The sequence below is a fragment of the Hypomesus transpacificus genome, chromosome 23 (genome assembly GCF_021917145.1).
Source record: "Hypomesus transpacificus isolate Combined female chromosome 23, fHypTra1, whole genome shotgun sequence".
NCBI lineage: Eukaryota > Metazoa > Chordata > Actinopteri > Osmeriformes > Osmeridae > Hypomesus > Hypomesus transpacificus.
In genome coordinates this window covers 13,746,175-13,763,335 of record NC_061082.1, presented here as the reverse complement: position 1 = coordinate 13,763,335, position 17,161 = coordinate 13,746,175, and the positions used below count along the sequence as shown (strand labels likewise).

Sequence of the window (17,161 nt, the reverse complement as noted above, 5' to 3'; positions counted from 1 at the left end):
CATCTTTGCCGTCTTTTTCAATTTGAAATTGAAAAAGGGAGTTGTTATGCACAACGCGAAGCGGAGTGCCGAAAACCCCCTTACCTGTTCTAAAATCAGCGTAAACCACGGCCTTTTGGGGCTTATTGCTTTTCTAAAACTGTTACTACAAATATGTTATATGGTTTCATCAATAAAAACAATTAGAAACAAAATAGTTTAATAATAAACCGTCATTTTTCCCTACTACAAAGTATAGTTCCTACATAAATCGTTGCCAGGCAACTGCCAGATGGACATCTTTGCCGTCTTTTTCAATTTGAAATATTTGATGCGCAGTAATATGGAATGTTAAAGAATGGACAACCTGTGAGGTTATGCTGGATTTTATAACGGCATGGAATGCGATATAGCCAATCACAATCAAGGATGGGAACAACCAGTTTTAGAATAACTATTTAGCTGGTCGGCTCCATGACGACGGGTAAGTAGGGCTCGTGAGACTACTCACCAAAAGAACGATGGGGAACCCACTTGTCTAGCAGATTAGGACATGTTCGTAGGTACCTAGCAGAAAGCAACCTAAACTTTCCTAGACTTAACTACGGTACTAATGCTGAAGGCTCGCTGATATCGCATAGCGTCGTTGATAACGTGTGCTGACGTTGTGATGTTGTGACTGTGTGTCACACAGTCACAACATCGACAAGTGAGAGGACAGAGAGACGGAGGGAGAGCAGGGAAAGGAAATGCAACTGAACGAATACGCGTTTTAGATAGCGTAAAAAAAATTGTTTATAATGAAACGAAATATGTGGAGGCCGGTGTTGAGTCTGCGGCGCACCGCCACAAATCAGTCTGTGTGGTAAACACTGAGTAACCATAACAGGGATGCAGTCAAAGCCTGTTTACAATTTTAAGAAAACTTTAACAAGCTAACATGTAATAAAAACACTGAGTGACTTCAATATTCCTTCTCCTTCTATATATAAACGTGGTTTTCCATTCACTTCTAAAATTGTTCAGTATCAGTGCCCATGAGAAAAACTTATCTACATACTTATCCATTAGAGAGCAATGGGGCTTACCAGATTATATGGTTTCCAGGACTGGGGTGAAAGTCAAACTGGGTGTTGATCCTTCCACTTTCATGCTGCATGTAGGATGTCTCTACACTGAGGTGTTGAGTGTGCTGGGCATGTTTGGTGATCCAGCTCAATAGCCAATGGTAGCTTTTGTCTCGACTGGGTACCTCAAGAGTGATCATGTAGTTCCTGCGAAAGAAGATCATTCCCACCTGGGCACCTTTTCTGGCTGCAGCCAAGACAGTGCCTACCCCAACGAGTCCGAAGCCAGCCCCAAAGTAAGGGTTGTCCTTAAGGGCATCCAAGAAATCTGACAGAGGCATGATGCAGATTTATGTTCTTCCAAATGAAACCAGGATTTCTTTCTTACCTAAAACAAAAAGTAATTCTCATTTACTACCTTTCCAAGACACTGAAGCGCACATGCTTTTGTTTGGTAGTTAGCTTCAAAAATTGGCTGGCTTTCTGAGATGCATACAAATAAAGTGATAGCCTACTAAAAATGCTATTATAGAGAGTTCATGGAGTCTCAACGTCATATATTTTTTCGCAAACATTTACCATCACAGTTATGTCACTATTTGACACTACAGTTCGACTTTTCTCAACATTTTACTTCCACCGATTTGGTTCATTGACAAACCAAATAGCGACCTCTACCACTACTTCCGTTGTTCGGTGAAAATAGTTTCGTATCGGATAGTTCTAGCAACAGATAGTTCCTACCTGAAATTTCTGAAATGCACTGCAACAGTCACATTATAGCTTTTATCGATTTCAAGTTGCACATAATAGTTGTATACTGTGATCAATTAATAAGAGCAGATATAGTACAAATGTAGACATAATTATTTAAGAAAAACAATAAACAAGGCGACGTTCGGTCTGAGCCACGGTGACAAATCATCCAAGAAAATTACAGCGGTATCAACAACACATTTACGTCTGCTACTGCTAGCCATAGACATGCATGTATATATGTCTATGCTGCTAGCCATATTACCTAAGAAACAGTGTTTCCCATTAAAGTGTTTGTGGCAGCCTGCCACAAAAAATGACTGCCACAAATGTGTATATATTTTTACTGTTTAATCACAGTAGATGTTGGTGGTATTGCATTTCTATGGAAGCAAATCAGTGCCATAATGTTTTGACTTTTAAAAAGCATCGAATACTTAATATTGAAATGTAAACAGTTGAATTCTCATCTGAATATATTTCAATGTAAAATAAAATTCAGGGTGCTCAAATTCGAGCCAATTCGAGCCAATTCAACAAGAATTCAACCATAAAAAACTCGACCCTATCAAATTAGATCCGAAAATTTTCGAGCTGAAAAAATTCGAGGCCAAAAAAATCGAGCCTATCAAATTCGACCCGAAATATTTCGAGCTTAAAAAAATCAGATTTTTAACATCCGGGATATCGAGGACAGGGAGAGCAGTCGAGCCTCAATGCAATCGAACCAACTTCTGACCTATCAGAGCACATACCTTCAGTCAAGCACTCCGAGGAAGTGGGAAACCTTCAAGCCATAACATCCGGGATATCGAGGACAGGGAGAGCAGTCGAGCCTCAATGCAATCGAACCAACTTCTGACCTATCAGAGCACATACCTTCAGTCAAGCACTCTGAGGAAGTGGGAAACCTTCAAGCCATAGAGTTAATATAACTAGAGTAAGCTACTTTTCCAACGCATTGTATCGGATGAAATAAACTGTTAACATGAACAGCTCTGTCGTTGTTCCAGGCAATGAAAGTTTAATAGTTATTTTGGTAACCAAAATCTTCCATAATGCAGACTTACCATAGCTTAATGCCGCGTAATTCACACTGCCTTCAATTTATCATCAGTGTAGAAATGTGGCCTGTGTTTTATATGTTCATCCTACAAAACCAATCGCCTATTAATGGATATAACGTGATCTAACAAGACTTGGTAATAATGTAATAAATAAAAGCTTGAGAACTGTGTCTAAAATATAATTTATTGAACATTTGCTTTTGAAAGGGGCATATTCACAGAACCATATAGGCTACAAGACGTTTCCATCAGATGTAAGTGGGGGTGAAACATAGTCACTAAGGACCTTCATTGTCCCACAAAAGCAGTCTGGGTTGATGACACGATCAAAAAAGAATAATGGGTGTGTTTAACAAAAGCGGGTCGGGAACCTAACTGTAAATGCAATACCACCTGCATCCACCGGGGCCGTTGCTTCAAGCCGAGGGGTGGGGGTCTGGTCACGGGTAGCCATCGTTCTTTTCCTCTTCTTCTTGAGCTTGAAGGTTTCCCACTTCCTCAGAGTGCTTGACTGAAGGTCTGTGCTCTGATAGGTCAGAAGTTGTTTCGATTGCATTGAGGCTCGATTGCTCTCCCTGTCCTCTATATCCCGGATGTTAAAAATTAGAATTTTTTAAGCTCGAAATTTTTCGGGTCGAATTTGATAAACTCAAATTTTTTGGGCTCATATTTTTTTTAGCTTGAAAATTTTCGGATCTAATTTGATAAGGTCGAGTTTTTTATGGTTGAATTCTTAAGATCAAATTTTTTAGGCTCGAATTTGAGCAACCTGAATTTTTTTTACATTGAAATATATTCAGATGAGAATTCAGTGTTGTTTAAATTACAATATTAAGTATTCGATGCCTTTTAAAATTCAAAACATTATGGCATTGATTTGCTTCCATACACAGCAAATATATGAGTGTTAAAATGTTAGGGACAGTGTTGAATGGAGAGTGTTGGTGTTGTTATAACACCACACAGTTATAAAATAGCACTGCTTGTGTTGCCTGTGACTCATTTACGTTGTCAAATCAGAGTGTATTTTTCACTGACGTTAAAATTAACGCCCATTGGGTAGGTCAAAGCCACACCCTCACATAACGTATCCTTGGAAAACGGCAGTTGGAAAACGGTCGAATAATTTTTCCACCTGCGCCATTTTCTTTCACGCGAGGAAGACAGTACATTTTATCAAAAGGTAAGCGAGACTCTCTTAATCACATAATCACACAATTATCATGTTTATGATAAATTATATGTTTCTTAACTTCTGCTTTTTTAAGTTGTAACCGTCAGTTTTTTGTATTGAACTAAATAGCAATTACCTAAATGAACAAGACCTAGCCTAATAGCAACTCGGATTCCATTTCCAGAGCAAGGTGCTTAGCTACAGCCGTCAGGTAATGGCGTTATAAAGTTTAAAGTTTAGTCTACTGTAAAGTTATAGTGAACCGTTACTCCCTGATAATGAACAGACTGTTTAAACGCCAGTATATGGTATGCTGAACTGGAAAAGCGAAGTTAGTAGGCTGTGCTAGTTATGTAAGAGTTGATGGTTAAAATGTGTGTTTGGCGCGGGTATTGCTAGGCTAACTAGCAAGCTGGCTAACATAGCCAGCGACAAGTGGTTGCTGCATGCTGAGATTAGGGAGGACAGACCAAAAATTTCCTATCAGTTTTGCTCTGTTTTTCTTTCAATTCAGTATGTAACCTAATGTAACTTAAACTAATCCGAAGTCAGATTTCAGTTACCTCTATTAGTTTTCTCACAAATCCAGTTTTTAGGCGTGATTTTAGGTAATTTTTTTAAACGTTCCACCGCTTTAAACCTTGAGTTTTGTGGCACCGAGAAGCTGTCAAGCTCCCTTTAAGAACGCCATTGTTCTACGTCACAGAGCTCTGCTTCTAGCCAGGGCGGGAAATATGACTTAAATTCTTTGTACATTGCGAGCTAATGCGGTGTCCAGTACCACATATGCAAATGTTTGTCACGTTTAGCGTTACTTGCAGTAATGTTAATTTTTGGCCACTTGAGGGTGTATTTAACATTGAACAGGGTGTTTGTGTGTGCTTGTTGTGACATTGCCCATTATTTTCAAATACCTTGATTTGAACACGTTTGTTTGTTTATGATGGACAAAAAGTATACACTAATTGTATTATAAATAATATACTTTATTTATAGGGATATGAAACTTATGGTCCAAAATGTATTCATTGCCTGTAAAAAAAGAGAAAACGATTAGTAATGTGTTAAAACCGAGAATGCACATACACACAAGCCCCCTTGTTCAAGTGACGGGATGCACAAGAACGAGGAGAGCTAAGCCTATTAATTTTGACCGTCAACCAATCAACATGATAACTTAACAAACGTCGAGACAACAAACGGACTGATTTACCTACATGTAAAAATGGTACAGTATGTTGGCACAAGCTCTCATATTCTAGTGATGGAATGCACACGAACGTCAAGAGCCTTAGTGCCAATTAATCTTTGGTCAACAACAAGGAACATAATCACTGGACATCATACTAAGGCCTAAAAGAAAATGTAATGAAAAAGAAAAAAACAAAATATTGAGGTCACTCTGAAATCAAAGTATAAATAAAATAATATAACAATCAAAACTGCTAAATCCTTCCCTAACTACCCTATCTAGCATAATGAAACAAAAAGTTTTTTAAATAATCAAAAAGCCTGCGCTTGCCCTCATTACTCAAATGAAGCCGGTCAGGGCTGTAAAATTCCAAAACAGGACGCGAGTGCCTCAAAAATAATCTATTTGTCCTAAGGTAAATGACACCCTCGTTTTCGAAAGACAGATGCTCCAGGAGAAGATTTGTTTCCCTAACTATGTGTTTGGTGGTAGCATCATCCACCGGCCGGGGGAGAATGGAGCACACGGCAAAGCTTACTTCATACCGGTACGGCTCCCTAACTTTGTCCATCAGTTCCCGCATTCCCCTGAGGATATCATAAGGAGAATCCCCCTGCGCTACGTTGTTAGTTCCGATATTTATAAATATTTGCAGCGGGCCACTAACGGTGGTGAGGTGGTGCAGCTGTTGCTGAGCTGACCTCTGGAGTGTGGTTCCCGGGTGTACCCACGCCAAAGCCTCCGGGATTGCCACCTCCACCCCGCGCATTATGCTGTCCCCCCAGATGGCAACAGTGCGACCTTGAACAAAAGAGAATAGATTGTTTAACAGTACTATCGTTTTCAGGTTGTGCTGCTATAATATATGCGTTAATGTGATGAATAATTAAAAACATATTTTCAATGCATGAAATGTATTTAGGAATAGGCTACATTAAAATGAATAGTTATATGTGCTGCAGACTCCTGGATTTCGTTTAAGGCAGAAAAAAAGGATAGAATATTTCTACATTGTACATGGGTATTTTGTCTTGGTAAAAACAATAAGACAAAATACCCATGTACAATGTAGAGATAGAAGTAAAAAAAAAAAAACATACCTGCGCCAAATGAGGTGACACGATCCTGCCAGCATACCCTGAAGGGTCGAGGGACATGCGGCCTGTACATTGAAGTAGTTGAAGTCATTGTAAAATGAAGTCAGAATGGTCCAGTAAACGAGGTGTGAATGGTTTTACTGTATGCAAATATTGTCGCGATTGGATCAAATTAATGATTAACATCTTGGACAACCAATTACTATAAGTGGCGTTTCATGATTTCATGTTGGGGTGTGGGGGGTTGGGGTGTAGGGGGTTGGGGTGTGTGTGTGAATGGTGACTGTTGTAATGCAGGGATGCCCAAATGGCCTCTAGAGCTACCATCTTGTAGGTATCTAGTTTGGAAACCTACAGGTTGATAGCTCTCAGAGGACAATTGGGCACCTCTGCATCCATGGTGAAGGTTCAGGGGAGCAACTTTTATCTATTACTTCTATATTAGCTATTACAGTTTGGCTTAACAGGGAGTCAACCCATTACAGGACCCCCTGTCTCATATCACCAAACTGTACTACTTTTAATCCTACCTGTATCTATTTTTATGTAGACAGTTTGGCTTAACAGGGAGTCACCCCATTACAGGGCCCCCTGTCTCATATCACCAAACTGTACTACTTTTAATCCTACCTGTATCTACTTTTATAGACATAGTCCGTTTTAATATTGCAAAGCTAAGTCTGTCAGTGCCGCACAGGCCCACTTGATCAGACAACCCAATGCTAAAACCAAACAAATACTACTACTACTTACCCAATGCAGCTATCAGATGTTATGGCAGACCATTTGGCTTAACAGGGAGTCACCCCCTACTGGGGCCCCCTGTCTCATATCACCAAATGGTCCATCATTAATATCCTCAAGCTACCACAAAGCCTGAATATTACATACCGATAGCTAAATGACACACTACAAAGCTAAGTCTGTCAGTGCCGCACAGGCCCACTTGATCAGACAACCCAATGCTAAAACCAAACAAATGACTACTTACCCAATACAGCCTGAATATTACATACCCATTGCAAGACTACAAACCTATTTATAAATCCTAACCTCATTCTCGTAATAATCTGTGAGTAATGGGTATTCTACCACTGAGCTGGCTACTCTATCATCTTCCTCCTCTTCATAATCTATTAAGAACCCATCTTTCCCATTAAAACTAACTACTCTGCCTGGCCACCAACATACACTATCGTCCTCACTGTTAATAAACATGTGCGCTATTCTTTTCCCTACAAGATCCTCTGCACTAACCGGTATTAATACTAGTTTATTTTCCTGGTATTCGGTCCATAAGGGCAACCAGTACATTTTTCTATAGCCATCGTATTTTATTTTGAACAAAATGTCATCTTTTGTTCTTTTACAATCTATAACTGTCCCATTAAACCACCTATCTAACCCATGCTCTACATACAAATGTTTAACTCTCTTACCAAGTAACTGCTGTGGCATTTCAATACTTGGAAGTCTGACTATACTCAACCCTCCCCTCCTCCACCCCAGATCTTGTGCCTTAAGGTGCTGTTCAGCAGCATCCCTCAAAAACTCTACCTTCCTATCAGCAACAAGATCAGCCGGTGCAGCTCCACACCCTTCATCTAAACTAGTGTCTACAGGCTCGATGGCATTAACAACAACACTCTTCAGATTACTGATGAGCTGTTCTACAGGGAGCCTCTTGCCATATTTTGATATATTTAAAATCCCACTATCATTTTTCTGCCCCAACACAAAACGACGGAACTTTAACTGTGCAACTACTGCTAGTATTGAATCTCTCCCTAAATTACTTACCTGTTCATTAACCTCTACCTCGCTTGTCCATAGTCCACCATACTTACCAAGTTCAAGAGTGAGCTGTTGTTTCCTGCGCACTGCTTGAACCTCTCTAACTACCTGCCTATCCTGTTGGTTTCTAAGCACATGCAATCTATCCTCTCTAATTCTATGCATTCTTTCACAGAACAGTGCCCTCTGCCCTTTCACAGATTTCCGAGCTGAGGCGAGAACTTCAGCTCTTCTATCTGGATCTAACCCTGACAACCATTCCCAAGACCTATTCTGCTTAAACATGACCATACCCTCTAATGCTATTTTACTTGCCCTGAACTTTGATCTAATCAAATAATCAAATATCCCAAAATCCCTCTCGCACGAAACATTTGTTTTGGGCACTGATCTGAGGACATGATACTGATCTTCAGACACATCATCATACCGTCCATGTTCCAAGTGGTCCGCTACCAACCTACAGCAAACTTTCACTAAACTAGCAAATACAAGTTCTAGAACTTGTTGAGTCATAGCATCAAACTCTTCTGACGTTGACTCCAACAACTTATCTAAGATGGGTCCTCTGTGGATGTCTACATCCTCAAACAGAGTGACCTCACCCTTCATAAACTGCCTGCTGTTTGCCTGCCACTCTCTAAGCTTTATAACAAGCGTTCTATACCTATCATTCATTGCTAATACATGTTCTTTCTTGGAAAGAACTCTCCAGAATGGTTCTGTAACCTGTTTGGAGATGAGCCCTAATGCCCTACAACCTGCTATAAACTGACTAATATTAAGGTCAGCATGGACAGCCTGAACTAACCTGTTCTCATTTTGAGATAACCGTGTAAATTCCAACAAGTCAGGGTAAATCACTAAATCATTAGCTTCTCTAACATCAAAAATGTCATTTTGAGTTGTCTCACCGGCATCATGAGACGCGCAGGATGGAGTTTCTACTTCACGCCCATATGGAGGCGGCAGCTCAAACACCTCACCTAGACATGAGTCTTTATCACTAACTCTGACTAAATTATTAAATCGTTTTATCAGCTTATTTACAACAGTATGTACTCTCTTCCATATGTTATCATCGAAGTCACAGTCGTGGAGTTTAAAGTTATTATTAACTATATTAAACGTTACAAGGTGCGCCGGCATTTTAAATGCTAATTTGTTACTACGCGTAATAATCTCGATCATGATCCCATTTGTTAATGTTTTTAATGGTAATTTACCACAAACCCTAAGACTATTTGGATCTAAAATGATACCTAAACTTTTGCAAGTGGCCATGTGTTGCTCCCCCTCACCTGTGAATGCAATTTCAGTAGTTCTTGTCTTTTTATCTGCCATAGAATTTCTTTTCTTGCAAAATGGATTGCTGCAAAGAAAAAAAGAATATTTGCGCTTTAAAAAAAAATAGATTTGCACTTCCTGACAGACAAAAAAGGTAATGATTGGTTCCTATTGGTGCTACGTGACAACAACATTTGCATATCACTACCATGAATCATTTCGATATAATTTTTTTTTTAAGTCACCAAGAGAGTGGGTTTTATATCATCAATGTTTGTTTTTTGTTCTGCACACTGAAAAGATACATGTAAAGTGTCTAAAATATATATATTTTAAAACCAGTAACCATGATTGATACTTGCATCCACATACGGGTATATATATAACGACTAGCAAGTAAATAGATAATGACAATCAATCGGTGAGAGCATTGGAAGCAGCCTGACATGCACTGAGCGCGGGAGTTGCAGAGGCACACTATGTCTGACGTCACAGGTTGCTCACATTCTCATTCAGGGAGCCAAAACCCAAAATGTATGTCTTTCGATTTTCTTTAAAATTTGACTGATGACGTCTTTATACGTAACCTTGCTTTCCAGGAAGTATCAGGGTGGTGCCGACATGCGGGAAAAAGTTACAAGGGAAAAACCAACCTTTTTCTCAATAGAACGTTTAGATTTCAATGCATTCCTATGGGATTTTCAGCAACATGTCTTCAACTTGATTTTTCTCAAAATGTATATGTTTTAAAATTGACTAAATATACCTTATTTTGAAGAAAACAACCTACTCTTTCATTTAAGATATGTCTCCCGGTGGTGCCGACCTTCTATGAAAGGTAGCCAAAGCAGCAAAAACTATAAACATTATTTTCATACACTTTCTCAATATGTATTGCAACCAACATTTGATAGCATTAAGAGGTAAGTGTCTACATGTTAACTGGCATGTTTGTTTTTAATATCTCGATAGTAGTCGCTAGTTATAGAGCTAAGAAAAGGACGTGGACCTTAAAATTCCGGTGCCAGATTTTCTCAGTGGCGTTCTTAGCTACATTCAGGCTAACTTCGCATTCGATTTAATGCGTTTGCTACCGGCGTTCCACAGTATTTGACAGTTGGTTAGCCTAGGCCAAAAATGACGCGTTCTATTGTCCTCCCTACTGAGATAGCTAGTAAAAACATGTATGCTAGATTGGCGCGACATAATTTGACAATTACTCCGTGTCTGTCAGTAGTTTTATTTCTTAACTGATGTTGTTAATATCCGTTTAGAAAAAAATAATACATCTGTGTAGTCCAGACCTGAAATTTGTGCGTTTAAAATTTTTTTTTTACACAGACATGCTGGTTCAAGTGGAGTGCAAGGGAATCCTGAAATGGGTATGCTTACCCATGAAGGATGACAGCTATGATTACCTCCAATTCATCCAAGAAGGTAAGCAAAGGGGCAGCCCACTGATTTCTCACCTCACACCTATTATTGCATGCTAATCTGAGTATTTTACCGACTATAAACCGCAAATTGTATAAACCTCATGTCAGTTTTTCATGTTATCATCCGGTTTATATCGTCATATTGCAGAGTCCTATAAGTAGCACATTACTAACTACCAGGTGCCTAATAGTCCAGTGACCTACACATGCATTTCCATATACAGGCTGCACCGGGCCGCAGACTTTTTACTAAATCACTTTATTAACTGTGGCTAATAGTCAGGAAATTACAGTAAAGGTTTTGGCTCTCAGTTTCAGCTAAGTTTATCTTGCCAAATGGAACTGATGTGGACCTGAAGGACTCCTCAGGAGTTGATGTTGCTGATGACATTTTTGATGAGCTAGTGAGATCTGCTGCAGTGTCTTTCAAGGTGTTAACTGGGGGCTCTGGTAAGACACAGAAACACCCCTCTCATTGCATTTACATGTAGGGCATTTAACCAAAGCTTTTATCCAAAGTTACTTACAATTAGTTTGTCAGTAGGAAGAGAAACAACAATATATCACTATTGGTATACTGCATAAGTTGAGAACAAATCTGCCAGATCGGCCACTTTGGTGATGTGGCTTTACTGAAGTTAAATATTATGCAATTGAATCTCTCCCCCTCCCCCTCTTGTCCCCTTAGCTGAGATGGAGGTGTCTTGAAGCCTCCTTTTGCTCAGATGAGGGGTTATTCTCATCTATTGAGTCTGTGAGTTCAGGATCCACTGTAATTACAGAGTGCACCAAAGCACGGAGAAGGCAACTGGTAGAAGGACCACCTGACAGTAAGGTGGCAAAAGATGTGAGTTGTTCTCAGGTTGTTGGTAGAATGTCAAACCGATTTCAAAATGCATTGTAGGTTTACATCTGACCTCTATTGCAGATGGATGTAGCGCTTCATCAAAAACCAGGGGGTGAAGACATATTTAAAGAGTACAACAAAAACCAAAGGCCTTTCTGATCAAACACGAAAGAAACTTGTTAACATCTTGGTGGCGGATATGATCAAGAGTCATGGGTAAGTGACCAATAAATTGTAGTCTACTTCAGTAACTGAAATACTTGTTAAAATATCCATCCTCTGTTCTTAACCTTTTACACTGACCATGTTAAACGTATTTTAAGTACATTTCACTTATCTAAGCTTTGTCATGTAGGAGGGTCCCAACAGTCAATGTCCGCATTACCTATGCCCTGGGAATAGTCACCCTTTTCCCCTATTTGAAGGATAAGGCTTCACCAACTGGTTATGTGAGTATTATATAGCAGGAACCCCTCATTTACTCTATGTATTCATGTATAGAGACAATACTTATTTGAAGGTCCTGCTACAGCTTTGATGGATATTAATATTCACAATGTGTCTTGTCTCCTTCTTTTCTGACAGGAACATTACTATGATCCTCACAGTGGCCAGGGTTACGTGGCCTACAGATTGAAGACGGTTCAGCGCAAAAGTTCAAGTGTCTGCAAAAGGAGCTCCAAGACTGTTTATCAAGATGGCCCTAAGACCTTGCGCGAGACATCAACATCTGAGCAGTCGTCAGGTGATGAATGCAGAGAAGCGATGTCCGTAATAAAGCATTCAGCGGACCGCCCAGTTGTCAAGGAGAAAATGAAGGCGACATTCAAGCACCGTCAGAAAATGCTACATGATCCAGACCAGTCTTCACTCATCCTTGATGACTTCCCCCGATTCTTGGATACACCAGGCTTGGTAAGAAAAATAGAGACTACATTGTTATACTTATTATTAGATCATGTTTTGACATGTTTTTTTTTGTGTGTTAGATTGACCAAGACTTCACAATGCTCTTTGGAGAAGACATCTCAGGCAAGTTTATCGCAAAGTGGCCAACCTTCTACAAACCGAGGATTCTCACTGTCTGCAAAGGCCTTCACACTGGTACTCCTGTGGATGACCTTCTGTCTGAGGAATCAAATGATTATGGTAAGTGTACACAAATGTTTGTGTTCACCAGTATTCAATGCGCCTATAAACTATGACTGTGTATACTCATAGGATGTCGGCGTTTGTCATTCTAATTCACTAGGATGGGACAGTGACTTGGCAGCTATCCTCATGCTCGTTCACATCCTGCCTCCAACTGCAAAAGGAAAAAGACATGGGAAAATCAGTGCCTGAAGCTGTTGACCATGTGGTCAAGTTCATGAAGGTATATATTCTAGACATAGATGATTAATGTTGCTTCGCCTCTTACATCACTTGATAGACCTATGATTTGTCATTTTTTTGGTCAGCTGTGTGTATCTCACCCCCTCAAAGCTATTGAAAGAAAACGCCTCTTAGTGAGGGATGGGTCGAAAATCGGATGTTTCATCTTATTTTATTCATCATTGCATTTTCTAAATGTGTTTTACGGTTGTAATGTGGTCTTCAACATGCAATGTGTATCTCAGTTAGAGGTGTTTAACACCTGACCAGCTAAAGGAAGGTGGAAAATATTTTTCTCTTCGGTGTGAACAAAGCACAGTTTCTAATTTCCCCTCCCTTTCTCTTAGGTGGGGACGAGCATGGTGACCTTCCTTGAAAAGGTTGGATCAGCACAGCCCTTCCTTCTCTGCGTTGGAGAAAAGAAGAATAGTATCCAGACCAGGGTAGGAAATGTACACATTTTTGGGGGCGCAATTTTTGCCCCCACTGACTGAAATCCAGGGGCATTTAAAAAAAATTGGGGGCACTTTTTGAAAATTGTGAAATAACATTTAACCTTTGTTCAAGATAATGAATATGCTTATTTAGGCTAACAGTATATGAGCAATTGTCACCAAATGGCAAAAATAAGCCTATTAAGCAGTAGTCTACAGATTCAAAGTGTTTTCTTAGATAATTTTTTCAAAGAAAAAAATCAGACAATCATATTTGTTTTGTTCTTATTTTTTTAACAACTATTAAGTTATAATTATTTTTTATAATTATAACTTATTATATTTATTTTATTATATTATATACTTTTTATTTTGTTACCTTTAATCATGTTGTTCCTACTTAGTACAGGAAATACAGATAGGACACACTAAACAAAGAACAACAACAAAACACAATAAAAGGGCTATACGTGGATTAATTAAATTGAATCTACAAACAAAACGCTCAGCAGTGCTGAGAGGAAAATGTCATTTCAGATAATTAAAAAGTACATATTAGGTTATATGTACAGTGGAGAAAAATTATAAATATGTACGTATACATAAGAGTGGCTTATTTGTCAAATAGCACCAGTTCATCATTGTCGTCATCTGTGTCACTGTCAGCCATTGGAGAAGTTGCTGGTCTGACCTGCTGCCTTTTCCCATAGGGTTTTATATGGGGCCACCTTGCTTTCTTCCCACTGCGGAACCATTTTTTCACAGCAGATTCAACACATCCAGCAGCTGCATCTTCTTCTTCTGGTCCCTCCAGTGAGATCATCATTAGGTCTTTCACTGTGGCTGTGTTGAGATTGATCCGCCAGTCAGTTTTGACTCGATTCAGAAGAGAAAACGCCCTCTCTACCTTGGAGGTGGACATCGGCATGACTTGAATGTTTTCAATGATGTGGAGTATGTTGGGGAACTCCTCAGACCACACCCTTAGAATCTGTGACCATAGTTCCTCCCACTTTAGACCTCTGTAACTCCTGTTGATGACCTTCTTAAGACGGGTCCACTCTGCCATTACGTTTTCTACATCACACCCGTTTTTCTTTAGTATTTCCTTGAAATGCTCTAGGAGCAGCAAGACCTCCTCATTACCATACTCAGTCAGATCTTCAGGCCAGTGCTTAGGGTCCAGTTTACACATGGCCATGAGAATTGTGTCTGTTTGATACCTTTCATCCAGGCAGGCCACAATGTCATGGATGAGCGGCTCTCTGGAACTCTTCAATCTTTCTTCAGCATCTGCATAAGTGTCAGAAAGCGCTACACCTCTGTAACTACCACACCTACACTCCACCTTCACTGCTCTAAGCTTTGGGCCATCACCTTTCGCCATGTCTTTCAGCACTTCTTTGGAAGTCTCAATAGCCTCCACAGCTGTGGGGAGAGAGATGCTGTCTTTCTGGAACTGGAGAGATAGATGGGACAACTCACCCAAAACATCCATGTAAAGACCTATATGGAGGAGGAATTCATTGGACTTAACCTTCTTGAGCCATCCTCTCACTCTTGCAGCATCTGCTTTTTTTATATCTTGCCGCTGATCACTTCCCACCTCACTTAGATAAGCGATGACTGCAGGGATGTTCGTCTCGAGTGCTTTAAGGGCTCTTCTGCGGTGATCAACCCATCTGGTCCCATCTACCCTAGTGGGTGTCAGGACAGACTCGTCGAGCAGTTCAGCCAGCCGGTCCAGCTCCCGTCTTCTTTTCCCTGACCCTCGATAGAAGGATGTATAGAAAGATGGGAACCCATCAATCTGAAAAAGGAAAAGAAAAACACAAACAAGGCGTTGAGAATAAAAGGCCCACAAAGTTTATGCTGTTGGATTTAGGGTCCAGCAATGTTAATAAATACTATGGTTTTTATAATATGTTTTTTTATATCAAAAGTTAAAATATCACACAAACCTCTTGATTGAAATATGTTCCCTGGAAGGCATTCTTACAGGCTAGCTCCAAACGATGAGCTAAACAATGAATGCCTATTAGCCATGGCATGTCCATTTTTAGCTTTGTGTAGATGCCCTGCCTGCATCCAAAATTAACGCTGGCTCCATCTGCTCCGAAACCAACAAGATGATCGGTCCAGTTAGGGATGCCCTTGGAGATTAACAGTGACCGGATGCAATGCAGGATGCCGTCAGCTGTGGCACTCTCAATGTCCTCAGTTCTATTAGGATGATAAAAACACACAATGTAATTTTTTACACACCAAACAGAAGTTAGCCACTTCAGAGAAATCATTGTACTATATGTGTGTAAATAATCTTTAGATTAATTGATAAACAATCAACTTGAGCAATAGATAATTGAAAAGAGATCATTGATCATAGATAATTACCCCACAAATGCCATGCGAGGGACACCATCTTTATGCAGGTATTTCACATAAAGGACCTCCTTCTCAGTTGTTGACCTGTCTGTGCTCCCATCAACAAGGACACTGATATATCTGGAAGACAGTACTTGCTTGCTAACCTCAAGATGTATTTGTTCTGCGAGGTACTGGGTAAAAACCCTTGCTTGTTTGGGGTTAATGTAGGCATCTTCCAAATCAACTCCATGCCGCTTCTCCAGTTTGACAAGAGATGGATAGTAAGCAAATGGTTTCTCGTGTTTAGCAATATGGTAAGCAATGTCAAACAACTTGATCATTTTGCAGAACGCTGTCTTCTGCATCAGATTCACAGCTTCCACAATTGGCTCTCTGTCATTGAGCTGATTACTCCATGCTTCTGTAAAAACAAAAATAGTATGCTATATATGATAAGAGACTTCATCTATACATTTAAACCTTGAAAATCCTCAGTCAACTGCAGTCTCAACTTTACCCAAATAGAGGATGTTATTCTGAAAATTGTTATTTAACAAACCTCACTATTAATAAAAGTTTAAGTTGTTATCATTCACATTAATTCATTAAAATCAATAAATGCTAAATAAATTCTACAAATAAATCGCATTTTACAACTGTCCCCATGTTTTCGGTCAGCCCTGTCACGTTACATAAAAACGACATACAAAGAGTGCAATATGCCTTTAAGGTTATGAATCAGCGGATGTGACATCATTTGACTGAGTTGATGCTGTCACTGATAAAGATTACTTAATTACTTATAATTTAAAGCTTGTTTTTGCATGTTTTTTTGAAGAGGACAAGCTACAGGGTCAGTTGCTGTCACACTTAAATATCCTAGAAAAGAAAAAAAGTTTTGGAAAACCAAAATTGTTACTGAAATGCCTTGCTTACAAGCTATCAGTTTTGACGCAAGGAAGCTAGCATGCTGAGGCCGTGTTCACACTTGACTTATTTTTTCAAGTGCCAGCGCCTTTTTTTACATGCAACCCTATGGGGAAAGGACGCCTTTTTGAGTACAATTTTCTCAACTTTTTAGAAAATCGCTGGGTGACGTCAAGCGCCTTTCTGACAGCTGACCAATCAGGACGAGGTAGTAAGGTAGTCCCCTTCTACCGTAGTTACCGGTACCCCCAAAATAGACCAACATGAAAGTTGTAGACTGAGGTGAAAGCGCTCTAAAGGCTCTGAAGGCAGCGCTTAAAAATAAAAATTAAGTGTGAAACACGGCCTAATGGCAGTTAAATT

General features: G+C 39.7%; 3 protein-coding genes across 6 annotated transcripts in view; 1 reads left to right on the top strand and 2 right to left on the bottom strand.

The window, feature by feature from the left end:
* Positions 1-2,575, bottom strand: part of LOC124485071 (mitochondrial chaperone BCS1) — a 34,978-nt gene extending 32,403 nt beyond the window's left edge. Inside the window, exons 1-2 of one of the 2 annotated variants that reach the window (XM_047046379.1) lie at positions 2,558-2,575; positions 1,068-1,434 (exon numbers count right to left, since the gene is read on the bottom strand). In XM_047046379.1, coding sequence (XP_046902335.1) covers positions 1,068-1,387 — 320 coding nt within the window. In that variant the 5' untranslated portion in view covers positions 1,388-1,434; positions 2,558-2,575. Of the gene's footprint in view, positions 1-1,067; positions 1,435-1,625; positions 1,739-2,557 lie in introns of those variants that run through there. The other variant, XM_047046378.1, reaches the window with a different exon arrangement.
* A 7,739-nt stretch (positions 2,576-10,314) lies between these two features.
* Positions 10,315-13,695, top strand: LOC124485075. 3 transcript variants are annotated; one of them, XM_047046384.1, is made up of 10 exons: positions 10,315-10,336; positions 10,755-10,850; positions 11,162-11,299; positions 11,632-11,696; positions 11,778-11,912; positions 12,052-12,145; positions 12,282-12,611; positions 12,686-12,845; positions 12,949-13,071; positions 13,418-13,695. In XM_047046384.1, exons 5-9 carry the CDS (start codon positions 11,896-11,898, stop codon positions 13,038-13,040), a joined length of 693 nt encoding a protein of 230 aa, XP_046902340.1. In that variant the 5' UTR covers positions 10,315-10,336; positions 10,755-10,850; positions 11,162-11,299; positions 11,632-11,696; positions 11,778-11,895; the 3' UTR covers positions 13,041-13,071; positions 13,418-13,695. The 3 variants fall into 3 exon arrangements, with proteins under 3 accessions (XP_046902340.1, XP_046902338.1, XP_046902341.1); XM_047046382.1 differs by having other exon boundaries at positions 11,538-11,696; XM_047046385.1 differs by lacking the exons at positions 10,315-10,336; positions 10,755-10,850; positions 11,162-11,299; positions 11,632-11,696 and having other exon boundaries at positions 11,902-11,912; positions 12,039-12,145.
* A 273-nt stretch (positions 13,696-13,968) lies between these two features.
* Positions 13,969-16,427, bottom strand: LOC124485069 (zinc finger protein 862-like). The gene is made up of 3 exons (XM_047046373.1): positions 15,899-16,427; positions 15,466-15,727; positions 13,969-15,314 (listed from the first exon to the last, which is right to left on the bottom strand). The coding sequence occupies exons 1-3, from the start codon at positions 16,234-16,236 to the stop codon at positions 14,118-14,120; spliced, it is 1,797 nt and encodes a 598-aa protein (XP_046902329.1). The 5' UTR covers positions 16,237-16,427; the 3' UTR covers positions 13,969-14,117.
* Positions 16,428-17,161: the final 734 nt, after the last annotated feature.

Coding starts and splice junctions, on each gene's coding strand:
- LOC124485075 (XM_047046384.1), top strand. Junction 12,146..12,281: donor AGGCTTCACCAACTGGTTAT/GTGAGTATTATA, acceptor CTTTTCTGACAG/GAACATTACTATGATCCTCA. Junction 12,846..12,948: donor TGAGGAATCAAATGATTATG/GTAAGTGTACAC, acceptor CTAATTCACTAG/GATGGGACAGTGACTTGGCA.
- LOC124485069 (XM_047046373.1), bottom strand. CDS start 16,236: ATGCAGAAGACAGCGTTCTGCAAAATGATCAAGTTGTTTGACATTGCT. Junction 15,728..15,898: donor CCTCGCATGGCATTTGTGGG/GTAATTATCTAT, acceptor TCATCCTAATAG/AACTGAGGACATTGAGAGTG. Junction 15,315..15,465: donor GAACATATTTCAATCAAGAG/GTTTGTGTGATA, acceptor TTCCTTTTTCAG/ATTGATGGGTTCCCATCTTT.